This window comes from Vipera ursinii (genome assembly GCF_947247035.1).
Source record: "Vipera ursinii genome assembly, chromosome: 8".
Taxonomy (NCBI): domain Eukaryota; kingdom Metazoa; phylum Chordata; class Lepidosauria; order Squamata; family Viperidae; genus Vipera; species Vipera ursinii.
Genome location: NC_139519.1, coordinates 17,739,897 through 17,766,811, shown reverse-complemented (window position 1 = coordinate 17,766,811; position 26,915 = coordinate 17,739,897). Strand labels below are relative to the sequence as shown.

Below are 26,915 nucleotides of genomic sequence, written 5' to 3'. Positions count from 1 at the left end.
CAGACACAACACACAGACAGACAGACAGACAGACAGACAGACAGACAGACAGACAGACAGACAGACAGATAGATAGATAGATAGATAGATAGACGGAGGGATGGGATGGGATGGGATGGGATGGGACAGGTCAGGACAGGACAGGACAGGACAGAACAGAATAGAATATCATCTATCTAGTATAGATAGATGATGGATAGATGATGGATAAATGATGGATGGATGGACAAAGAACAGAAAAAGACAGATAGAACAGACAGACAGACATGGAAGGGCATTGATACTTTAGATGAGTTTATTGCCAACCATCTTTTATTTACTGCAAGGGGAATTTTGGCTTGAAAATGTTGACATATTAAAATAAAACATCACTTGATGTTTGTTTGTTTGTTTGTTTGTTTTTTGTTTTTGTTTTTTTGCATATGGCTCCAAATGTACAGTATCGACTTAATTTACAGTATTAGAGCATAGTTCAGTTGGCTCTAATCTTAGTATTTTTAATAAACAATTAAAAAGGATCACTAAGACAGCTATATGTGCAAGAATTCTAGAATAAAGTGTGGTGATTTTCATAGCTATAAATCGATAGACAATTAATGGTAGGCGTGTTTTTATGACCTTACATGAGATCTGTGGTCAAGGTAAATGCTACATTTTAAACTTGAATAATCTATAATAATAATCTATAAGTCACATAATATATTTTTGTAATCTTTTTCCCCCCTTTCTGCATTTGTCTTTCCGTTGGGTTTTTTTCCCCTCCGTCCCTTTGTTCCCCCCCCCATTGCTCATTTGTGTACGTATACACAAATACACACATATCTAGACAATTCTTTGTGTTTACACCCAAATGTCAGATAACTGGATGGCAACAAAAACTTTCAGTTTTCAGTACCTCTTTTTGCATGTCCTAAGTGCAGCTAATTTTTTTGTTTTTAGGTCTTGTCATCATATTGTGGCAGTCTGATAAAGGTCTTTGTGACGCTGTGACTCCAGAATTGCCAAATGTTTAGAAAAAACGAGGCAGAAAATGAAAGAAATCTAGAATCCTTGAGGAAGGCTACCTCAGCACATCTAAGGAACGAAACACTATTCTGCAATCTTACTTCAAAGCATACGTTGCAAACAAGGATTTTCTGATATCCACTGGTGGGTTGTATTTTGCGTATATATTATTCTTCCTGCCACTCAGTCTAGATTCCCTTGCTGAGGACTAGCCAGCTGTCCAGTTTGAGTTTCATCTATAAATACAAGTTCCTAACGTATCCCTGAGTGACCCCAAGCCACAGAGAGATGCTGGGTTTTCTCAGAAACACTTGCCTAGTTAGAGGAGGAGATGGAACAAGACAGACCCAACAGCAGGAAGCAGATGCAAAATAAAATAGGATTGGTCCTACAGCAGCTTCGTCCATATGTTAAACTGTACTGACCTCCTCTCTCGAGCCCAACGCAACCTCCTGATAAGGTAGGCAACATCTTACCTCCAGAGCACTGTGTTTTTCTTCTGTCTCTTCCATGCTTTCAAATGATCCCCTCTGATTTTAAATTATATCAGCAGAATGTCAAGGTGGCAGCTCCTGTTTGATTAATTAGGCCTTTTTAATTATTATTTTTTAAAAGAAACACACCCCTCAAAGACTTTCCCACCATAAAATTAATGCTGTAGACCTGGAAAACCGGAATGAGATTCACACAGAAAGGAAAGCTAGCATTCCAGAGAATTCTGGTTTACAGGACTTGGAATAAGCCTCTATAAAGAAACACTAGGGCACGCTTACTCCAGCTGGGTTCCCTTCAGCTTTAATAAATTAACGTGAGTTAACTTTTCAACCAAATTAGGTATCTGTCTTGTTGCTCCTAAAAAAAATGTAAACCAAAAAAAATAAAAAATAAACTCTGATTGTTGGCTTATGCTTATAAGGATGCAACATCCTTGATACTTGCATGGGAAAAGCCAAGCGGGAGCCACCACTAAAAGGAACAGCCAAGAACTTCCATTAATGGGAGAGCTCAGAGGGGAACAAGTGAGGGAAATACATTAGCTGCTTCCTGTAAAGTCAGAATTTCTTTTGCCTTACAATTCTTTAGCACCATGACCCACATTAAATCATTACTATGGCATAAAATTCGACGCCATTTTTTCATTTCAAGGGGGGGGGGAAGACGTTCTTGTCTCGGTTTTTAACAACATTTTTTTTTCCCTTAAGAACTGAGACTAGAAGAATCCACGCTAGGGCCTGATTGGGAAGTCCGGTTAGATCAAGGTTACAATTTTCCTACTCTCCAAAATGAAGGTGCCAGTCTGGGCAGAGGTGGGATTCAGCCAGTTCGCACCGGTTCAGCAGAACCGGTAGCTATTTTGTTGTTGTTGTTGTTGCCCAGGCCCAGAATGGACTTCCAGAAGCGGCATCCACACAGAGAACCGGTTGTTCCCATATTTGAATCCCATCACTGAGTCTGGGGCTCCATCTTTCATTAGCTATTTATAGAAATGTAGACCTGGAAAGGACCTTGGAGGTCCTCTCCAGACTGGTGCCCAAGGCAGGAGATCTTATACCATGTGGATCTTATACCATGTGGATCTTATACCATTTACAAATATCTTAGAACTGTCTGTATTAAAACTGGAACTCAGTATTACAACCAACCAGGTTAATAAGTCTTTTTTATTTTATTTTATGGAAAGCATCTAAATTCTGGATCTAATTCTGCAGCAAAGAGAATTAATTTGGCAGCTCCCCATGTAAATTTTGTCATTTTTTTCTGGAGCAATCCCAAAGAGGGATGCAGTTTCAAACTAATAATAATAACAATCATAATAAATGAAACAAGTACGCTGCCCAATTCTCCATAAACTCCTGGAAGCTCACAGCAACCTGCCCCTAAAAAAAACACAAAATCAATAAAAAAAATAAAACAAAACGTATCAGCCAGCAGCAACTTCAAAAAAAAATCTTGTCCTTCAGTTCCATTTTATGGAAACTTCCACCAATCTCAGCGTCTGGACAAACAACCCAGACAGCCACAAGCCAGGAAAAAAAAAGCTGATGGGAATATTTGATTAAGGTTCAAATCAATCATTCCACTGTGAGCAGCTTTAATAACTGCAGTTAAAGCTGCTCTATTTCATATCGGCTCATACTGCAACCATAAGTTCCACCTTTTATACCTGGCTGTCTCCCGTTAGTAACTTACAACATTCAAGTTATGGTTTCTCTCAGCAGATGACTTACCTTTCTGAACTCTCCTGACCGTAGGCCAATATAGCCGTAGCTTCTGTAACAGGGCTCTCCAACCTTGGCAACTTTAGGACTTGTGGACTTCAACTCCAAATAATTCCTCAGCCAGCTTCTGGGAGTTGAAATCCACCAGTCTTAAAGTTGCCAGGGTTGGAGACCCCTGTTCTATAAGGTCATTGAATCATTAGGGCTAGGAGGGACTTTTGAAGGCTTCTAGTCCAACTCACTGCCCAGTGCAGGAGTCCTTACTACAGATTCATGAGCCTTACGAAGCAGCTGTCTACAATGGTGCTATTGATCCCACAGGCAAAACCATGAGTAGTTATTCGCTTACACCTGCACCTTAAACGCCCTTTGAAAAATATACCTTCAAGCTTTTCTTCCTCTCTTGCTCAGAAGGGAAGAATAGCCAAGTAATAAAGCTAGCCACAGATCTTGGGGTTTCTTCTGCTTCTTAAAGTCAAAAGAACAAAAAAAAACTATTAAAAAAAGAGAATCCTTAACCTAAAATCTTTAGCATCAAGGAATGGTTCCAGATGTGCCTGAAGGCCACGCAAAGTCCATTTCCCACAGAAAACACGACCGTGTTGTTTTTTTAAAAAAAATTGTTTTAGACACGATTAAAAAGCAACGGGGTGGGATGGGGTGTAATCTTTTCAAGCTCCTAGGAACCAAATGAATCTCCACATCTCCTCGCCTGTTACTTTTTGTACAAGTCTGTATAAATCCAGGTGATTTGCTTTTGTTGCTGTTGTTTTGCAGAGACTACGCTTTGGCTTATCTGCCCCTCAAAACATTTATAAAAAGTGACGAGCAGGAAGACTCCCAAAAACCTTCCAGGTCATGATCTGAAGAAAAGATGGATCACCTTTTTCTACAGAGTTGTTTCCCAGGACGGTAAACCCGATCCCTGCTTTCTGCAACAGGTACAAACACCTTGTCTTCATCACTTTATTCATGCTTACTAAAATAGCCTACAGGAAGCCTTGCACACAATCACCATCAGCGCTTTCATGCGCTCTCGCTCTCTCTCTCTCCCAAACATCTCTATGGGCTACCTGCACGCTTTTTTTTTTAAAGGGTGGGGGGAGAAAGAGGGAAACACCCTTACCTGAATTTTCTTTAGTTGCATGAATCTACATGTCAATTATTTTCCATGCCTGCCCAGATACTCGCAACCTCACTGTGTTGTTTTTTTCCTTATGTTTATCAGAGTCGCCTTGTTTACAGCAGCAGGTTTTGCACAGGGAATTATCAGTTGGGGAGAAAGTCACAGCTGAGGGATTCGTACACAACACCACAGCAATCCAAAGACTCTATCCAGTTCCGGTCATAAGCAACCCAGTTTGCCACAGCAATAGATAGGCTCATACCAGCAGCATCTGGTCATCCGTGGGAAAGCCAAGGTGGAAAACTTTTCAGAAATTAGCTGGTAGCGATGAAGCAGCAACGGATCAAATAGGTACGCTGAGATTAACATCTGCCATAAGCAAAAGGAAAGAGCAAGCAGCTTTCTCTCTGTCTCCAGGAAGCAAGTTTCTGCCAAACTGAATGAAGCTAAATCAGCTTTCTAGCTACGCAAGGTGGCTCCACTCTGAATTAGAGCAAAATCCAGAGTTTCCCCACCCCTAAATGGGATTTATGGCTTATGCAACCTTTGGTAATACAATTCTCCTTCCTTTCTAGTCCATGATTGCTGAAAATACTATGGTTATTATTAAGGGCTGCCCTCTACCAGACAAGGAAGTTTACTCAAACTGATGCACAAATACGGTGTATTGTTTGGCCTGTTAAAGGTTTATATGTCCTAATTTTAAAAAGAAAAAGAAAACTTAACTCTTTTTCTCTTTACAATGAGGCTTATGTTCTTTACAATAGGTGTGTGTGTGTGTGTGTGTGTGTGTGTGTGTCCTACAATTTGGTTATTTTAAAAAAAAGGGAAGGCACATTTTAACTCCAGTACCATATATCCTATAACGATTCTGCACAGCTACTCAGCTCAAGTCCATTTGCTTAGCAATGGTTCAAAGACAGGACAGCACTAAACATAGAACACTTATGACTGGTCCTCATGCTTATGACTGTAGCAAGGGTCACATGATCATGGTCCAGGCGCTTGGCAAGTAGCTCAAATTTATGTTAGTTGCAGCATCCTGAGATCATGAGATCTCTTTTGTGACCTTTTCAGTTGCTTCCGACCAGTAGTGGGGAAGGGAAAATTGCAAAGCATGAACATATGATGTCTCAAATAATAATAATAATAATAATAATAATAATAATAATAATAATAATGATGATGATGATGATGATGATGATGATGATGATGATGATGATGATGTTGGAAGGGACCTTGGAGGTCATCTAGTCCAACCCCCTGCTCAGGCAGGAAACCCTATACCATTTCAGACAAATGGCTGTCCAGACTCTTCTTAAAAACTTCCAGTGTTGGAGCATTCACCACTTCCGGAGGCAGGTTGTTCCACTGGTTAATTGTTCTAACTGTCAGGAATTTTCTCCTTAGTTCTAGGTTGCTTCTCTCTTTGGTTAGTTTCCATCCGTTGCTTCTTGTCCTACCCTCAGGCGCTTTGGAGAACAGCTTGATTCCCTCTTCTTTGGGGCAGTCCCTGAGATATTGGAACACTGCTATCATGTCCCTCCTCATCCTTCTCTTCATTAGACCGTTCATTCTATGTTTTAGTCTCCAGTCCCCTGATCATCTTTGTTGCTCTTCTCTGTACTCTCTCTAGAGTCTCAACATCTTTTTTACATCGTGGTGACCAAAACTTGATGCAGCGTTCCAAGTGTGGCCTTACCAAGGCCTTGTAAAATGATATTAACACTTCACGTGATCTTGATCCTATCCCTCTGTTAATGCAGCCTAGCACTATGTTGGCTTTTTTGGCAGCTGCAGCACACGGCTGGCTCCTATTTAAGTGATTGTCCCCTAGGGCTCCGAGATCCCTCTCACAGTTGCTACTATTGAGCAAGATATTCTCCTTTATTAATGCTTATAATCTGATCCACTACTGTATCATTCTTCAGTTGATACTTCAATTGAAAGTCCAGAGAAAAGAAGGACTAAGGGTGAACATGACAGCAGTATTCCAGTATTTGAGGGGCTGCTGCACAAGAAGGCAAGACAAGAAACACTGGGTGGAAACTAATCAAGGAGAGAAGCAATCTGGAATTAAGGAGAAACTTCCTAACAGTGAGGACAATTAACCAGTGGGACAACCTGCCTTCAGAAGTTGTAGGTGCTCCATCACTGGAGGCTTTTAAGAGGTTGGACAGCCACTTATTTGGAATGATATAGGGCAGGGGTAGGCAACCTCGGCTCTTTTATGACTCATGGACTTCAGCTCCCAGAAATCCTGAGCCAGCCATGCTGAGGGGAAAGGGAGAGGTTTCCATGCTAAGCCATGCTGGCTCAGGAATTCTGGGAGTTGAAGTCCATGAGTCATGAGGGGGCCATAGTTCCCTCATGCTGGCTCAGGAATTCTGGGAGTTGAAGTCCATGAGTCATAAAAGAGCCGAGGTTACCTACCCCTGGTATAGGGTCTCCTGCTTGAGCAGACTAGAAGACCTTCAAGGTACCTCTCTGCTCTATTCTGATTGATTGATTGACTGACTTCTGAATGTTTCTGGTCGCCCACTGTGTTGACACAGAATTCTGGACTTGGCTCCCTTGAGCTTTTTTACATTCTTATATACTAAAGGTATCTTAATTCTCTTTTGTCCCCAAAGGCAAAAAAAAAATCCTATGGCTGTTTGTGTTTTTCCCATGACATTCTTGTCTTAAGTGAACTTTTGTGCCATTATTTAACTTAAACATTATTTAACCTGACAGGCAATATTTGCCCTGCGATATCAGATGAACTGAAAATGGACATGCAAATAATTGCAGCAGGTTATGGACAAAAGCCAAGACTTCTGTCAAGGAGAAATTTTAGAACATTCCAGAACAAGTTCAGTGCATGACAAAGAAGACATCTTGACAGATAACTATGGAAAGTATCCAAAGCCATTCATTTTGTTCAAGTCAAACCTAGGCGTTCACAGTTTTTCTTAGACTTTGAGTAAATATTTTCTAGAAATAAGTCTTTACATAAGCTTAAACATTTAGACTTATTCGACTGGAACAGGGAACTGAAAGATGCATTGGCTATTTTCTTCAAAGCATTTGGTAACCCCACCCATTGTAATTTTCCCTACATTAAAGAAAGCCAAGAACTGCTTTCTTTGAAGAGAGTCTAATATCACCTCAGAAAGAAATACAGGCTTTATTTTTATTTTTCCAAAGGCCTCTGGGACCCAAGTGCAAGTAGACACTCTTAAAAGGTGGAGAACTTAAGGCCACTTTTGAAGCATTTGCAATACAGGTAGACCTCAACATATGGTCACAATTGAGCCCAACATTTATGTTGCTAACTGAGACATTTATTAGGTGAGGTTTGCCCTAATTTTACAACTTTTCTTGCCAGAGTTATTAAGTGAATCATTGCAGTTGTTAAGTTAGTAACACAGTTGTTAAATGAATAGGGCTTGCCCATTGACTTTGCTTGTCAAAAGGTTGCAAAAGGTGATCATGTGACCCCAGGACACTGCAACTGACAGAAATACAGTTGTCAAGCATTCAAATTTTGATTGTGTTACCATGGGGATCCTTCTATGGTCGTTAAGTAGGAAAAATGGGTCATAAATCACTTTTTCCAATGCCGTTGTAACTTTGAAATGGCCACTGTTGTAAGTCGAGGACTACATGTACTCTCTCCTCCCCCACCTCTCAAAAAAACTCCAATGTCCTCGGGGCTTCTTGACGGTGGGGAGAGAAGATTGTAGCAAGCAAACTGAGAAAAAGCAGAATTTTGTGGAAACAATTCAACCTAGTTAGCAATGGGAAACTTTGGCCACTTCTACACAGCCACCAATTTCACTCTTCAAAGTCTCTGACGCAGGTGGAAGGCAATCCATGGTGCTGTTCAGGTTTAACAACTTAAAATGCTGACAAGAAGGTAATCATTTAGCCTGAAATCAGCTCAGCATCTCAACTGTGAAAGTTTATCAATTCACTGGCCAGAATTAGTCGAGAGGTGGGACTGCAAGTTACTATGTTTTCACAAGATTGAACAGGAAGAACCACCAAGGGAAAACATAGGGGGGGGGAAACAACTCACCTCTCCTGTTCTTCATGTAGAATAAGGAAATCTAATGCCATTTATCTTCAGAGAGCGCATTAAACTGATCCATCCCTACATTAAACTGTTTAGCCAAAAGCCGTTAAGAAGAAACTGAATTGACCTGTCACATGAATCATATGTTGAACGAATGGCACCCAGCAGCATGTGACAAGAAAGTGTAATTAAACCAGCCAACGCTGAAAATAAGTAGACAAGAACTACATACATCATATCTGTACTTAGTTCAGTCATAGAGGCAGCAATTTATAATGCCACGCTGGAAAATTCTAATTAAGCACCCTAGATATTAGCCTGGTACATTTAATGCAGCAGTCATCTCCAAAATAAGTAATCAGATTGAGAAACATGCTCCAAACTCAAATAATCTCTTTATCCCTTGCCTCTCTGCATTCCACGCTCCATACCAAACTATAGTGCAACATTTTCTAAACTGATTTTAGCCATAATAGCTCTTATTAAAGCTCTCAGACAATTTCAAACCTTGGTGTCCACTTCTGAATTATAAACTTAATCATTGCCAGCGCTGGAGTGTTTTCCTGGTCACGCTTAATTTGGGGACAGAACACACATGTACAGCTCACTCTTATTCCATCACTTTCGGATGCTTCCCCTTAATAAAGTTTACACATCTTGCTGAACACAACTTGAGCACACCTTGCTTCCTTGAAAACTAGGAAGCTTAAAAATGCATCTTTAATTTCTTCTCTGAATCTTTTTTTTTTAAAGTAGTCCAAGTGGCATTTTCTTTGGAAACATCAAAAAGCAAATGAGATTGGTGCTGAATTTTAGACATATGTAAATAGTAGGATCTATAGTGAAAAGTCTTTGCAAAAGAACTAGTAAAAAAGAAGGTTGGATGGTCAAGAGTTCCTGGTTCAAAGTTAGGAGACAGGACTTGATGGGAGACCAAGAAAGCCACATGGTTAGACTCAACTAGCAGCATTTTAGTTAGCCTTCAATTATGGACTAGCATCCATTTTTACTCTGAAGGTTATGTAGGGTGCCAGATCCAACCATACACAGATGCACATGTATTCATCTACGTGTAAAGGTATAGTTTTCCTCTGTCCAGTTGTGTCTGACTGCTTGGGAGGGGGGCACTGCTCATCTCCATTTCTTAACCAAGGGAGTCAGGGTTGTCTGAAGACATTTCTGTGGTCAGGTGGCCAGCATGACTCTATGCCGAGGCACATGGGATGCTGTGACCTTCCCACCAAAATGGTACCTATTGATCTACTCACGTTCGCATGCTTTCAAACTGCTAGGTTGGCAGGAGCTGGGCCAAGTAACGGGAGCTTATCCGGTCATGCAGCAAATGGGTCTTGAACCCAGGCGGTCAGCTTTCCGGCTGACAAGCTCAATGTCTTTAACTGCTGAGCCACTGCTGCGCCCCTCCATCTCCATATACATGTGTCCTTCATATCTTCTAGCATACTCACATCTCTCTCTCTTTTTTTTTCCTCTTTCTCTTTGTCACGTTCTCTTTCACCAAGCCGTTGAAGACCAACTCCTCAGTACCAGCCGATGCAGAAATCCATCACTTAATTTCTTCCAACCATCTGTTCAAAGTGACTGTTTAGTTGGTGGAGATCCAATAACATGGTTTCACATCATAACTGACAGTAGAAGGCAACGATCCATCTCACGGTTGTTCGCTGCCCGCTAGAAAAAGCAAGCAGGGCACTTGTAGGTGGAATCTTGGCCAAGCAAGGTGTTCTCACTCCTCCAGCCTCAATCTGTGATCTCATGTAATATCAGATACCCTGCAACAGTTTGCCTATGTCACCAGAGCTATTATTACAAACAGCTACTTATGCCAGAAAGGAGGGGGGGAGGAATCCAGGTCAGGAATTTTTCCAGTGCTGGAAGGCGTGGTGAGTTGATATTTCTTCTCTGAATGGAATCTGCCACTAGATCTCATGTTATGTGTCATGTGGGTGTCATACATGTACACATGCATAAACTATTATTTTAAACTGCAGCGTGCCAGGCCTGAACATGGGTGGTGCTGACCTCACATGGAAGAAAGAGCACTCTGTGTTCCTCTCCAACAAGATCGATTAGCAGCTTTCGCAAGAAAGAGTCGAGATTTAGAAAGTAATAGACTTTCAACATCTAAAGCAGAGGCGGGAAGTATGGCCCTTTTATGACCGGTGGAGAAAAGGAGAAAAGATCTTTACAAGAAGGAAAGGGTTATATCCTCCACGAGTTCACATCTATTCCTTAACTCAGGGGTCTTCAAACGTGGCCCTTTTATGACTTGTGGACTTCAACTCCCAGAATTCCTTAGCCAGCATACCTGGCTGTGGAATTCTGGGAGTTGAAGTCCACAAGTCATAAAGCGGCCTAGGCCTAGGCCAGGGATAGGCAAGCTTGGTTCTTTTATGACTCGTAGACTTCAACTCCCAGAATTCCTGAGACAGCATGGCTCAGCTTGGAAACCTCTCCCTTTCCCCTCAGCATGCCTGGCTGAGGAATTCTGGGGGTTGAAGTCCACAAGTCATAAAAGGGCCACGTTTGAAGACCCCTGCCTTATCTCCATCCTTGTCATATTGCTTTATACATCTCAAAAGATTGGTTATTTACATTTTTCTCTCCTCCAACCAAGATAGCTACACATCCGGAAGATAAGAGCTCCACAATCCCACTTGCTCTCTACAAAGAAAGAAACAAATAAATGACAGATTCACCCAATTAGCCGCTGAGATAAATGAATGGGGTACTTGTACATTCCCATAGTATAACTCAGGGAAGCTGAAAAGTCACAAGTTTTTCATGCCAGTGGGCCCCTTCTTCAAAGTTGCACCAAGAAGAGGGGTTCCCCCCCACCAGAAATGGAGTTCAAGAATTCTAAGCAAACAAGTTGAGCCAGAAAAAAGAGGAGTTTATGCTTTATTCTTCCTTTTATTTAGACACCGTTCCTAAAAAGGTGTTAGTGCCATAAGCAAAAGGAGAATGTGGATCAGACTCAGATTGCGGTGAACCATGCTGGGATGTACAGAAAACTAAGAGCACACTGCAGGTAAGTCCTCGACATATGGCCACAACTGAGCCCAACATTTTTGCTGCTAAGCGAGACATTGGTTAACTGAATCCTTCCCCGTTTTACGACCTTTCTTGCCACAACTGTTAAGCGAATCACTACTGCTGTTAAGTTAGCAACAAGGTCGGTAAGTGACTCTGACTTGGTTTGCCAGAAGGGGATCATGTGACCGTGGGACACTGAAACTGTCGTAAATATGAACCAGTTGTCAAGCATCCAAGTGTAAATCACGTGACCCCGGGGATGCTGCAACGGTTGTGTGAAAAACAGTCACATGTCACTTTTTTCTCAGTGCCGTTGTAACTTTAAACGGTCACTGAATGAACGAACTGTAAGTCGAGGACTCCCTGTGCTGAAAAGCCGTCTGCAATACGGTTTTGAGGCCACAGATCCTGGTTCGCTGAAAGGCTGGTGTGAAGTGTCAGTCTGAAAAACAACCTGTGCCCAGTCTGAAGGTTAAGAGTCCTGAAGTACTGTTGCATGGGATAAACTTGTTAGAAAGGAATCACAAACCATGTCGTTTCAAACTGTTCTTTCCCAGCCTTGTTTTTTTAAGAGCAGTAAAGATATTTCAAAAACTTCGAAAAATGGGATTCTCCAGGTCAACCCATTTTTAAAAGATGGTTTGCATAATCCTGCTGTCATAGATAGATAGATCCATGGGGCAATAACGGGGACAACAGCAACAACCTTATAATTTTTTTTTTAAAAAAAACCCTTCAAATTCAAGAATTCAAATTCAGATAACCCAGGGAGAAATGTTGTTCCGTTTCGATAACTGTTCTCTGCTTACCGGTTATGCAACACAGCAGTGAGGAGGTGCTACAGGGCTCCCAGGCGCTCTTTCCAATTGGACCAGTGAGATGCTTTGGATGGTAGCATTCGTTTCTCTATTTCTCAGGACGGCCATCTGTAAGACAGAAAGAATACAAGGCCCTTCAGAGCGAGGCTGAAATTAAACTCTATGTTCACCAAAGCAGGTTATTCTTTCGCAGATTCAGATGGCTACTGGAGTAGTAGTCCACAACGTATAACCACAATTGGGACTGGAACTTCCATCACTAAGCAACAATGTGGTCATTAAATGAGACATGGCTCATGGCGGTATATAAATGTAACTAAATAAATAAAATAATAAATTTTACAACTTTTGCAATAGTCATTAAGCAAATCACACAGTGGCTAAACAGATCCAGCTTCCCTACTTCCCTGTTGACTTTGCTTGTCAGAAGCATATTGGGAAATGGGAATTACTGACCCCAGGGGTGCTGAGTGGATGCCCTTATGGCTGTAAATGTGAGGACACGTGATAAGTCCCTTTTTTTAGCACTGTCACAACTTCAGACGGTCATTAAGAGAATGGTCGCAAGTTGAGGCCTGCCTGCCTGCTAACTAGTGAAGATTTTGGTAATGCTTCTGATGGAATTGTTAGTGCGCTGCTCATCAACATATCCATACAACTCCCTTGAGATATATGGCAAGCTCTGCCCCATCATATTTAATTTCACTTATTTTCAATTAAAAGGAACGTGGACCCTGCACATAGACTTATTCTGATGTGCTCTTTAGGAACAGGGATGCTTTAAAAGACAGAGCATCCAGTTTTAGTCACCACGATGTAAAAAAGATGTTGAGACTCTAGAAAGAGTACAGAGAAAAGCAACAAAGATGATTAGGGGACTGGAGGTGAAAACATATAAGGAACGGTTGCTGGAATTGGGTATGTCTAGTTTAATGAAGAGAAGGATGATGGGGGACATGATAGCAGTGTTGCAATATCTCAGGGGCTGCCCCAAAGAAGAGGGAGTTAAGCTATTCTCCAAAGCACCTGAAAGCAGGACAAGAAGCAACGGATGGAAACTAGTCAAGAAGAGAAGCAACCTAGAACTAAGGAGAAACTTCCTGACAGTGAGAACAATTAACCAGTGGAACAACCTGCCTCCAGAGATGGTGAATGCTCCAACACTGGAGGTTTTTAAGAAGAGATTGGACAACTATTTGTCTGAAATGGTATGGTTTCCTGCCTGAGCAGGGGATTGGACTAAAAGACCTCCCAGGTCCCTTCCAACATTATTATTATAAAACTTTTATTCATAAAACATGAAACTCAGTCAACTGAACACTCAAATTGACTGGCACTAATGGTTGACACGGGCTGCTGCCAGCATCCTAGGTATCAACCAGGTATCTCCTTAAAATGTAAGTTGTTCCGAGTAGCACAGTTTTTTGTAGCTTAGCTGGAGCTATTGCAGGAAGCTGCAGTTTCTTGATGTATTTTGCAAAGTTGTTGTTGTTGTTGTTGTTGTTGTTGTTGTTGTTGTTATCATCATCAGTGGAGGGAAATTGGGATCTCCTAATAGGCCTTTGATGATTTGGAGTAGATAACAGCTCCTGTCTCCCAACTATCGGATAACAGAATTTTTTTTTATATTATGATTATGTGGTTATGTGTTGCATAGCTTATTTTGGCTCTCTCTGACACAGCTTTGTGATATTTTGACAGGCAGTATTTTTAAAAAAAAAATGACTGAATGAAGACAACAAACCCTAGCAAATATGAATTATGCTTCCCTTATTTACACAGCTGAAATTTAAAACCACAAGCTCTATACATTTAGGTCCCAGATTTCTTTTCTTAACAAAGGCTGACAGTTTCAGTTCAATGATTGATTTAAAAATTTCTTAGGCTTGTCATGGGTACAGAGTCGTTTGTTCTTGCAGGTTAAATATATGCATTTTGCATCTGGCTGGAGTTCACCAAACAAACAACGTACTGGAAGTTGCACACATCTTATCAGATGAATTCCATACTATAGCTAAGAGACAAGCCCTAACCTCTGTAGGATAACACACAAAGCTATTTATCTCCAGCCGGATCTTTCAAGCCCTGCTTTGCATTTTTGCATCTTTTCATGCTTTGCATAAATATCACCCCTTTCCTTTAGCTTTTTTCTCTGTGCAATCTTTCTCGCCTAACCTTCCTTTGGCCACTCTGCGGCTCTCCTTCTCTCTCATTTTCTCCTTCGCTAATGAGCCAGGATGCCGTATCATCCATCATCTGCAAACAGAAAGGAAGTTAAAGGAGACGAGAAATAAGAATTCTACGGCTCTCATACTGAAGTCAAGTTCTGATTTGTCCTTCTCCAGTAGAGGTCACTAATGCATAAAACACAAACAGAATTAAGCCTTTTGCTAAGCTCTCTTTCCTGCTGACAATTTTCCTAACTGATAAAAGCGTAACCTTCATAATTGATGTCACTTGCTTTTCTGGTAAGCGGTGGGCCACAAGAAGGAAGCCACAGCGGGGGAAATAAAATGCCTCAAGAAACAGAATGCATCCCAATAGATAAGATGTGCATCCTGAACAGTAGATTTTGTGATGAATTGGGATAAAGGGAAATGTGGTTATTTACGACTTGGAAATTGTAGATGTTAAATGTTAAATGTAAATATTAATGGGAAACTAAAAATTGGGGAAAACTAATTAGGACACTGATAGGCTAGAGAGATTGAACGTTAATATAACTAGGATATGTTTAAGCTAACAAGTATTGATCGACGTAAGAAAGTTATTTTTATTTAATTGATATAATAAGAATTGTATCAGTTTAAACATGAGACAGTAAACCCTAAGGGGAAAAGAAAGGGAATATTTAAAGTAATAGTTTGAGACTTGTACTAAAGTTAGTTGTATGTTATTGAATTATCAATTAACTCAGCCAACACGTTGCTTTTTAAATATTTAAATGTAAAACTGGAAAATCAATAAAACTGCAGCAGAGGGGACTTTCCCAAGAAGGCAGCCAAAACAGGAAACTAGTTTCACACACACACACACACACACACACACACACACACACACACCGATTAAGGAAGATATTGGAATTGGAACACAGAGTCCTTGACTTAAACTACAGTTGAGCCCAAAGTTTCCATTGCTAAGCAAGTCAGTCGTTGAGTTGAGCCCCCCCAAAAAAAGATATCTTAACTGACAGTTCTTCATATTGGCTCAACTGTTCAAGAACATGGCAGAAAACATAATTACACTACATTGATATCACTCAAGCATCCCTTCCAATGTGACCAGCTGCTGTGAAAAGAAAATATTAAGATTCATAATAAAGATTCTTGCTTTGCTCTTTCTTGAGAACGAAACCAGGAAGAAGTGGTAGCAATCCTATTTTTATATGTGGAAAGAGAGGCTACGATGTTTGAACGCATTTATCTGTTTTGTCTTGTAGGAGTAGGTAACATCGTGCTTAGAGACACCTCCCTAAGTTTCATTAGTCCCTCTTGACTCTATTAGATCCTTTCAATTAAAACAGATTACTCTTTATCTTCACCTCCTCCAGCTTGGTTAACCACCATATGTGTAGTCAATAGCTCCAAGGATTATGAGCAATAGCCATTAATGTCTAGGGCAGCGTTTCTCAACCTCAACAATTCATGTGTGGACTTCAGCTCCCAGAATTCTTCAACCAGCATGCTGCCTGGGGAACTCTGGGAGTCGAAGTTCACACAACTTAAAAGTAGTGAGGTTGAGAAACTCTGGTCTAGGGAATTCTGGGAACAAAAATCTATTTTAACTGGAGAATATACCGACTGAGCATGTGTGTTCCAGCATCATCTTATCACCCCAAATAGAGACTACAAAAACAGACTTTACGGAAACGGTAATTGCAGCTTTATTTAGAGATGTTTTCATCTGTTATGAAAAAGTAAAAGGAAAGCTGGTTTGGGAGGCATGTCAGGGAGACACAATTCTATCTACTGCTAAATGCTATCTATTCACTAACATTTCCTTCCTTTCTTTGCATAAGCTTTTTTTCTATTTATTATAATGCTTTATCTGAAACCCCAGTTAAGTAGCGGCGCCCAGCCAACTTTTTTTTTTTTTTGCAGATTATGCCTGGTTAATTCTTGCATAGGAAATCCTAAGAAAATGATGTTATAAGATTGACTAAGAAGTATAGATAGTCCTCGACTTACAACAATTTATTTAATGACCATTCAAAGTTACAACAGCACTAAAGAGTGACTTATGACCACTGTTCACACTTACGACCGTTGCAGCATCCCCGCTGATCACGTGATCAGAATTCAGACGCTTGGCAACTGACTCGTATTTATGACGGTGATGCAGTGTCCCGGGGTCACGTGATCCCCTTTTGCAACCTTCTGACAAGCAAAGTCGAGGGGTGGGGGGGAAGCCAGATTCACTTAAGGACCGTGTGACTAACTTAACAACCACAGTAGATTCACTTAACAAATGTGGCAAGAAGAGTCGTAAAATGGGGCAAAAATCACTTAACCAATGTCTCGCTTAGCAACAAAAATTTGGGGCTCAGTTGCAGCTGTACGCCGAGGGCTACCTGTCGCACTAAAATTCTGAACGCAAGACTCATAATGGGCGAAATAAAATTTAAAAAAAGATCATCAATCCTTGTTGACTCCTTGCCGCTGCCTGGACTTGTTCCTGCGGTTTTCTTGGAAAGATTTTGGAGACCGTTTGCCACTGTCTTCTTCCTAGGGCTGAAAGGATGAGGCTGGCACAAGGTCACCAGCTGGCTTTGTGCCTAAGATGGGACTAGAACTCACGATCTGCTGGTTTTTAGCCCGGTGCCCATTATTTCCCCATCGCTGCTGCCTTTTGAAAGGCTGTAACATCTGATGTAATGAACACAGCTGTAAAACTCCACTAAAGCATCTTCCCAGATGGTTTTCTAGTCGTTCTGCTAATCTCCAAGCTGTGGAACACTCTCCTTCCCGCTTCCCCTTTCTTGGTTCAAATTCACTGCAGTTCTAACTTGTTGGCGTGACAGCCGATGCGGCAGTCTTTTGATATCTAATCCTTGTCTACTTCACGATAGGGAATTTTAGGGAGATTACGGATTAACATTTTACAGTAGCAGCCTGAATTCTTCTGGTTGATGCAACCCAACCCAACCGAATTTCTCACGAGTTGAAAAGCGCAGCATGCTTTTTGCAATTACGCAGTGGGCAGTGGGCTAATGCCTCCTTAAGTAACACCAGCTGCCTGCAATTAGTGCAGGTTCGCATCCCACCAGGCTCAAGGTTGACTCAGCCGTCCATCCTTCCGAGGGAGGTAAAATGAGGACCCAGATTGTTGGGGGCAATTAAGCTGACTTTGTAATAATGCCGCTTGGGGGGTGTATGAAAGCCCTAATAAGCAGGCATATACATAGAATGAAGGCTACTGCTAAGCTTGTAAGCCGCCCTGAGTCTTCGGAGAAGGGCGGGATATAAATGGATTTTTTTAAAAAAATGATGTTCTCCAAGGTGTATTCAGAATTTTTGCCTCCCGCATATGTTTGGGGAGACAAAGGAGGAAAGCAGGGTTCCAGAGAAGAACAAAACCGTCCCTTACTGCAGGGCTCCCCAGCCCCCGGTCCGTGGACCAGTATGGGGCCGTGGCATGCCAGCAACCGGTCCACACAAACAAGCGAAGCCCCATCCGTGGGATGTAGGCAGCACCCAAAACCACGCACTCTCCGGCCTGTGGAAAAACCTCTCTCCACGGAACCGGTCCCTGGTGCCCAAAAGGTTGGAGAGAGACCTCTCCCTTACTGAAAGCCTCAAGAGAAAGAAAGAAAGAAAAGAACATTCCCCTGGCCAGTGTGGAAAGAATCACTTAACAATAGCTTGACTAATTTAACAACGACTTAACTAACAACTGTGGCAAGAAAGGTCATAAAATAGGGCAAACTCGCTTCACAAATGTTTCGCTTAGCCACAGAAATTTGGGCCTCAATTGTGGTCGTAAGCCGAGGATTACAAACAAGCAGACATGTAGCATCGGCGTGGTTGTATCACGGGCTATAAGCTCACATGTGCCATTCTTGGTGGGTACATTAATGTACCACATGTAGCTATCTTGGAAAAAACGCTCACCCAGGGACAGATCCTCAGTCAGGCCAAGTACCCCAATGCTGTGTAAATTACATTACCCCATGATTGTTTCAAATTGCTTCTGATTTTGTGGGCAGCTGCACAGGCAAAGATGTCCTTTCCAAGTAAAGCATGCACCCTTGAAGGAACAGCATCCATTTTAAAAAATGGAGGGAAGCAAACAAATGAACGAACGAGTAGAAGTAATTATAGTAATTTTAATGAAAGAGATAAATATTTTTTTAAAAAAAACATTAAGGAGCCCCTACGCCTGCTGCCCGCATAATTTTCCTGCATTGTGCTCTGAATTCGGGACTGGTCAATTGGAGCTTCAAGGATCTATATACATTTTGATTTGTATTTTTCTTGGGCTTTCGTTGATTTGTTTAGAACATGAACTTAGAAATACCGAAGTGTCTGCTGAAGCGAAAGGGTTCAAGGTTCACGTACCACAGTAAACCACACTGTCGTTTGTTTGGTTTGGGGGGCTGCATGTTGTACGAGCTGAGCCTCGTGGCTTATTTACTGTACTGAAGCATATTCAAACAAGCATAGGGTTAGCGTGATTTGTGACCCAATCCTCAACTTACGACTATTCAAAGTTACAATGGTAGCGAAAGAAAAAAGAGACTTATGACTGTTGCAGCATCCCTCCCAAGGGTCACGGGATGAAAATTCAGACACTTGCCATCTGACATGCATTTATGACACTTGCAATGTCCTGGGGCCATGTGATCCCCTTTTGCGACTAGCAAAGTCAATGGGGATGCCAGATTCTGCCAACAGCCTTGTTACTAACTTAAGAATGGCAACGATCCGCTTAACAACAATGGCAAGCAAGGTCGTAAAAATGAGGCAAATCTCACTTAAAAACAGTCCTGCCTAGCAATGAAATGTTAGGCTCAGTTGTGGTCATAAGTCAAGGACTACCTATATACAGTTCCATGTCCTGTAATGTGTCCAACTGGGGACCTATATCAATCACCCTGCTGGTCTGCTGCTATTTTTCAGTACTTCTGTTTTAATTAACTTTTAATTGCAGGCTTTCCGCCCTGCAATCTGTCCGGAGACTTAAAGGAACAGAATGCAGTTTATGATTAAGCAAAGAGTATGCATTGCAGCATATATCCCCCCCCCCAAAAAAAAAACTAAGTCAACCCAAGGGACTTACAGTCATTAAAGTAATTGAAGATAAATTAAGTCATTAAAAAACACCATGCAAATGTATCCCTACTTGACTTCGAGACAACCATTTAGCACTAAACTAAACCGTGATGCAAGGAGGGTGTGTGTGTGTGTGTGATCTATTTGGTGCTTAAAGCATCAGCTGATCCAAGGAGGAAGAAAGTCCCTTTCCTGGAGCAACAAGGAACCAGGATGTGGTTAGTCCTCCCCCAATGCAAGGTCAGCCTGGATCAAAGTCAGTGGCAACAAAGAAGTCCTTTTCATTAGTATGCTTAAAACCCATGAGTTATAGGATTCTTTAAGAAGATTAACACTCTCCCTGGAGTGCATAATAGGATGTTGACCATACTCAGCAAAATAAGGGCCGCTTTGGAGCACAAATGTGCACAGCCGAACTCGTGACCCAGCTTGCCTTTTGCTCATGTGAACGAGAATTTGAAAGAAAGCAAAGGAGCAAAAAGACCAGGGTGTTAAGGGAAGAGCATGCACCCCTACAAACGTCCCAGGTTTCGGTTACATTTTCTCGTATTAATTATATTTACATTTGCTCTTGGGATATCCATCCCCCCCCCCCGCCTCACTCCAGGAAGTACAAAAAGACATGCTTTCTCTAATTTTCCCCATAACAGCAACTTTGTTAGTTGGGTTGAGGGAGAAACAATGACTGGTCCCTAACCATCCCATGTGCTTCCATGGCCAAGGTGGACCTCAGCCTTCCCAGTTCTTAGCCAGTAACTAAGTCATTTCATTGTTTGTTTGTTCGTCAAAAATTATAAATTTGAACAAACAAAATGAAAACAACCTTAAAATGTGACAGGGACGATAGGCACGATAGTTCACTTACTCAAGCCCCCGTTAAATATGGGATGAGGTTCACAGAAGTTGGAATTAAAACTGTAAAAGTTAGTAGCTGAGACAACGGAATCAGGTAAGAATTCCAGCTTCGGACAACTCATTCAGTTAGAAAAACTGGATTTTTTCCATTTGTTACATTATGTTAAAACTAAAAAAAAAACATTTATAGTTAAGACTGGTTTGTACTGGTTAAATCATAAAATAAGCCACAATGGCTGGAGTCTCACTGTGCTAAAGCTATACTCCGTAATTTATAAACTCCATATGGATTCACCCAACATTGCTAAGCTAAACTAAGCTATGATCTAACTGCTCTCCCCTTAAACAACGCAATCAGGTTTGGTAGCCAGGAATCAGCAGTCAAGAAAATAAAAAGTGAAGCAAAAAGTTTTGAAGTCCAGAAGATAGAGAACAAAACCAGAGAGACAAGAACTATGTAAGAATATATTTTTAGCATTCATGTCTGGCTAATTCAGCTAACAAAACAACGAGCTAAGGAAACAGCTTGAATCTAAAGGATATCACCACCTGGTTCAAAGACAGAAAACTACCCATAAATGTGAGATACACAGGAAAAGCTATCCTTCAACTGGTTTTCCAAGAATCAAACTCTGAGCTGCATTAACGTTATCTCAAAAAACTGTCTTTAGAATCAAGTATCTCGGTCCAAGGTTGTCACGTTTTAAGTCTTAACAAAAAGATATTGTGCCATTCACCTCTGTTAACAAACAGATTGTTTAAAAGCAGCTAAGGTATTTGGTTATAAGTAATGTTCTGAGAATGTCTCCAGGGTTCTCCTTAAGAGAAACTGGATAACAACAATGACAACGACAACAACAACGACAACAATAACAATAATAATAATAGCAGCTAGTAATGTCATGATGCTGTTTAAATTTAGGCTCCTGAAAGAATAAAAATGTGGGCTACCAACTCAAGGGTACTTTTTCAACAGGCAATTGAAAAAGTCCAATTGCCTTTGGGAAAAAGAATCTTTGAGACAATCATGACCAGGGGTCTTCAAACTTGGCCCTTTTATGACTTGTGGACTTCAACTCCCAGAATTCCTCAGCCAGCGTGCCTGGCTGAGGAATTCTGGGAGTTGAAGTCCACAAGTCATAAAAGGGCCAAGTTTGAAGACCCCTGATCATGACCTGGATGACTGAGAATCTCCATAGACACTGGGCTACCAAATGTATTCTCAAAATAAAAGGCTGAGAGGAAATCCAAAACTTGGAGCGATCACACAAGAGATGAGGTATTTTCCGCAATTTTGGGGATTTCCACAGTCAAGGAACAGGTGCTGTTTCAGGTACTAAGAAAGCAAGCCATGCATGTAAAAATGGGCAAATATACAGCTACAAGGAGAATAGGTCATGATACATCTTGATCAAGAGTAAGGGGACATCTGCTTTGGTGGGAGACTGTCAATATTTCAAGAGAATTTTTGATCTATCAAGGAGTGCTCATCTGTTTCAATCTTGTATATTTATTCAAGAACAAGCTGACATTAACAACAGCACAAAGATTCAATTTCTATCTCAGCTGGATAGTTCATTCATGCTGATGATTGACATAAGTAAGGCCAGAAGGAGAAGGGATGTCAAATCGATAATGTTGCAAGAGAATGTGACTGCTAAATGACCAGGATGAATGCAGCAGTGGAAAAGCTGAATGCTATAAATGATAATATTAAGTAAGTTAGGTTTTGTGAGTACTATTATTGTATCTGTAACTCATCACTGGTGAGCCCTGATGGTGCAGTGGTTAGAATGCAGTATTGCAGGCTAACTCTGCCCACTGCCAGGAGTTTGATCCTCATTGGCTCGAGGTTGACTCAGCCTTCCATTCTTCCAAGATCAGTAAAATGAGGACCCAGATTGTTGAGGGCAAGATGCTGACATTATAAACTGCTCAGAGAGTGCTGTAAAGCACTATGGAATAGTATATAAGTGCTATTGCTATCGCTATCTATATTAATATGCTGTTGTGTAAACTCAGTCAATGGTTTTAGAAAGGATGGCATCAAGGAAGACTACAGCAGAACTATAGAAGACCAGAACAGAAGTACTAACAATACTCAAGAATAAGAGTTGTTGTTCAATAATCTTCCATAAACTATATTACTAAACATAGTGCCCTTATTACAAGAATGGGGAACAACACAATCTCATACTTGAATTTATCATAGAGCACCCTTCAACCAAGGTGCTGAGCTATTGCAGTTTTTATTATTATTGCTGCTATTAATATTTCTGCTAATTAAAATAAAAAGTTCTCTATTGAAAAGAGTTGATAAGGAGCACTTTGTGATTTTCTGCTACAAAAAGTAAGAGAAAAGATGAGCTTACATTTCATTTGGAGAAGCCAACTAGACTGGAAGTTGAATTATCACCAGTGCAGGAGCTCCCTTTTCCCTGCTCCAAAAACAGTACTAGAACAACAAAGCCGGCAGTAGACAAACAGACATCTAATTTTCAGGGTCTTTCGACTGCTTTACCACTGTCTTAGGCAACTACCTATCTCTGAATAATGGCAAGGCCAGTCTTGGGGGAGAAAAAAAGGCAGTTATTGTGTCCATGGAGATGCTCAATCATCCAGGTCATGGTTGTCGCAAAGATATTTTTCCTAAAGGCATCTGGACTGCCTTGGTGTTTTGTTTTGTTTTTTAAAGTTTTGTTTCTCCTCCAAGAAACTTTTTGAGGATGAGGTTGAGAAGAAGAAGAAGAAGAAGAAGAAGAAGAAGAAGAAGAAGAAGAAGAAGAAGAAGAAGAAGAAGAAGAAGAAGAAGAAGAAGAAGAAGAAGAAGAAGAAGAAGAAGAAGAAGAAGAAGAAGAAGTAGTTTGGATGAGAAGCAAAATGTTTTCAAAGAAAAAAAACACCAAAGAAGTCCAGTTGCCTTTTGGAAAAGTACCTTTGGCACCGGCAGTTATTACTACCATAGTTATTCTTGGCCAACAAACCCTTTTAAGTCATCTTGTTATCTAATGATGCAAATTTGGAAGACAATGCAAAGGAAACTGCCATTGTGGGGAGTTGAAGCCACTAACTATGCAAGGAAGTGTAAAGGAAGCACCACACCACTAGCATTTCCTACAAGACAATCCATATAATTATCCAACCTCATAGAAATCTGACTGGATTAATGTTGGAATGCATTTTGGGGGGTGGGGGGTGGGGGGGCTGTTTTGCTTACCATTGGGAACTCCTGCTTAGCTTCCTGTCTGATTGGGGTTGAGTTCAAGGTTTGCTCTCCAAAGGAACTTTTTCAAACACACACTGTACATACTACTGGCCCTACTGAACTAATTACTGCCTCTAACGTTAAAAATGAATGCCAACATCTGGCGTGAACAAAGACACGACCAAATCTAACAAACACACTCCTTAGATGAGGGCTGTAATGTATTTCTATTCATTTTTTATAAGTACAGGCAGTCCTCGACTTAACGAGCGAAATTGGGTCTAGAATTTCCCTTGCTAAGCAAATACATGCCGGTTGCCTAATGCCCACATTTTCATCACATGCCTGTGGGGATGCTACAATGGTCATTAAGTGCAAGGAGTGGTTGTAGGTCATTTTTTCAGTGCCACCATTGTAGCTTTGAATGGTTGCTAAACAAATGGCTGTAAATCGAGGACTCCCTGTATCCAGCAGGTTTTCTCAATTTGGTGTTCTCAAGATGTCCTCATGCAGGGGTCCCCAACCTGTGGCCCACGGCTAACTATCGGCCCGCGGCTGCTTCTCCACCAGGCCGCGTGAAGGGATGGCCCCCACACTCACGCAAGCACCCCGAGCATCCCGCCAGCACTAGCATCACCCTGCCCCAGGTGTCCCACCAGCACTAACACCGCCCATAGCGTCCCGCCAGCGCTAGCACCGCCCCATTTGCAGCACTCGCACAGCCCCGTTTACACATGCGCATACACTCGTGTGCGGCCGTTTGCGTGTGCACATGTGCTCACGCGTGGCTCATTTGTGCATGCGCATGTAGCAGTGCCTGCCTCCCTTTCCGGGCCGCCAAACCAAAAAGGTTGAAGACCTCTGTCCTCATGCACCAAGCCAGGTTGGGAAGAGATGCACTGAACGGTGAAGTTTTAATGCGGAGGAAATAAGCATAACTGTATTATGCTTTACATACCCTCTAGAAGCAGGACATTTTACAAATTACCGAAAAAGCAGAAACGAAGTTCCTTGCTGGAAGGAATTTGCCCTCTAAGCTCCGTCAACCATATGTAGAAGAAAGCAATTAAGAAAGCAAGTGAGAAGAATAAATCTTTTTTTATGTCTATATATACTTCGCAGAAGCATATTATGCAATCTCTGCATAAGGAGAAATATTTTGAACAGATTGAAAAGTTGCACATTCTAAATATAAGATTTTAACTGATTATTTAGGAGGACTGAACTTGGGTAAAACTGAGGATACAGTTCTGCACAGTATGTCCCATACATTTAAAATTACATTTATTTATTTTTTAAAAAAAGACTTGATCTGCAATAAATAAAATGGAAGAAATCAGGCAATTGATGTTCCAAGGATGACTGAGAAAGCCACTTCCTCAGGCAGCTGTACCAATTGCATTCTTCTGTAACTGAGTTATACATAAGGAAGATTTAAAATTAAGAGTCAATGCTTGAGAATAAGAATGGAATGTACTCAACTATTTCCCATGAGTGATTTCAGACTGAGACACTATTCCCACCCACCCCAAACAATTGGATAATCTGTACCAAACACTACTCCAAACATTTGAATGCTCAGAGAACTCATTAATGGGACTTGTACGTCCGTAGAGTTAAGATCACAAAAATCCTGCTTCTTCTGCCACATGTTCAACAGATGCACAAGGAGTTTAAATGCTTGGATTGGCCACATGGATAGTCTTAAAAACTATCAGGAACAGATTTTTCTGCATCATATGGTGAGTCAGAAAGATGCAACTGATGAATGAAGGCATACATACATGTCCCAAGATAATGTTGCAGGATCCAATCTGGGTCAGTCACTGTGACCAGACGTTTAGTCTTCCAAGCTTTCAGATGCATACTGGATCGCATCCTCAGGAAACTTCTCTCACATTCATTCTGGTGTGAGAGATGTTCCCTCAGGATGGGCTCCAACACAAGTCTGAAAGCTTCAGTCTGGTCCCAGTGAGCGACCCAGATTGGATCCAGCAGATGCAATTGAGATTAAAAAGGGGGACAGTTTCAATAACGATAGCAATAGCACTTAAGACTTATATACAGCTCCATACTGCTTTACAGCCCTCTCTAAGCGGGTTTACAGTGTCAGCCTATTGCCCCCAACAATCTGAGTCCTCATTTTACTGACCTCGGAAGCTGAGCTGGTCAGAACTGAACTCCAGACTGCAGGCAGAGTTAACCTGCAAATACTGCATTCTAACCACTGCGCCCCCAGGGCTCCTCCGAATCACCATATTCTCCAAATTTCTCTACAGACTGAATGGGAAGCAGTTTTCCAGTGGAATTTCCCTAAAAAAAAAATCTCTTCCTTCCAGTTTGCAGTTGAAAAGCATTTCCGGGACAGGTCCTTGGGCATCCAGGTTTTTCGGCAACCAGAGGCCGTTACCTTCTCCTGCCATGTTTTGTTACATCCCAACCCTGGGATTTCCTGGGCTCGCTTAGCTTCCCAGCGCAGACAGGATGAGGCCATGTGCTACCACTGGTGAATCTCCCATTCTGAAAGGGGAACAGAAGCTTCCCCAAAGGGGGGAAAGGACGGGCCTCTTTTCTTCACGGGAATAATGCTTGCAAAATGTTCCTTTTTGAAGTTCCTTGGCTCGGCCCTATGCAGGTCAAATCCTGGTTCAATACTGTCGCCCAACGTTTGAGAAGCGTGCAAGCTCCTTCCCACAGGCCTCTGGAACACAGCCACCTTTTTTTAAAAAAAAAACACTGTTTGTTTGTACAATTGAAAACAAACAAAAACCCGGAGGAAAAGCAAAGAGTGAATATCCCTGTTGTATTTCCTAAAGGCATCAAACGTATTTACATAAACTGGCTTAAGGGTTTAAGCTCTGGGTGAATGCAGTGGGGGTGAAGGGGGAAAGGGATAATCTTACTAATATGTTCTATTATATAAAGAGGCCTTCTTCCATTGCAAGCCACATAAACAATGAGTAAACAATTGTTATTTCTTCTGCACCTATAACAAACCTCAGAAACAGGTCAGCCTTTTCAAAATACATTTGTGCACAGAAATGGTCCAAGGGTTAATTTCTCAAGTTGTTTTTTTTTTAAAAAAAATGGCCAATGGGATGATCAAGAACAGAATCATTCATCATACTGATTGATTCTATATACTTCTGAGGTATATTGTACGGGTTATACACGACCCATTGCTACCCACTGCTTATCATGCAGATATCCACTTACAAAACAAGAGTGAGAAACCCTGAGAGGGCAATAGAGTATCCGCTACCAGGTAAGGTTTTAGTAGACTTACTCAGAATTTCTTTCTA

General features: G+C 41.4%; 1 protein-coding gene and 1 long non-coding RNA gene across 12 annotated transcripts in view; one reads left to right on the top strand and one right to left on the bottom strand.

The window, feature by feature from the left end:
• The window catches only part of ST3GAL4 (ST3 beta-galactoside alpha-2,3-sialyltransferase 4), a 118,107-nt gene that overhangs the window by 47,404 nt on the left and 43,788 nt on the right, over positions 1 to 26,915 (bottom strand). For 3 of the 11 annotated variants that reach the window (XM_083368500.1, XM_083368490.1, XM_083368503.1), the window contains exons 2-3: positions 12,274 to 12,390; positions 1,482 to 1,577 (exon numbers count right to left, since the gene is read on the bottom strand). In XM_083368500.1, coding sequence (XP_083224626.1) covers positions 1,482 to 1,517 — 36 coding nt within the window. In that variant the 5' untranslated portion in view covers positions 1,518 to 1,577; positions 12,274 to 12,390. Of the gene's footprint in view, positions 1 to 1,481; positions 1,578 to 3,233; positions 3,257 to 4,350; positions 4,972 to 9,876; positions 10,007 to 12,273; positions 12,574 to 14,457; positions 15,044 to 26,915 lie in introns of those variants that run through there. The other 8 variants (XM_083368504.1, XM_083368501.1, XM_083368502.1 and 5 more) reach the window with 8 other exon arrangements.
• On the top strand, positions 105 to 10,068 carry LOC310643867. The gene is made up of 3 exons (XR_014493179.1): positions 105 to 1,465; positions 4,002 to 4,165; positions 9,931 to 10,068. It is a non-coding gene; the product is annotated as an uncharacterized lncRNA (long non-coding RNA).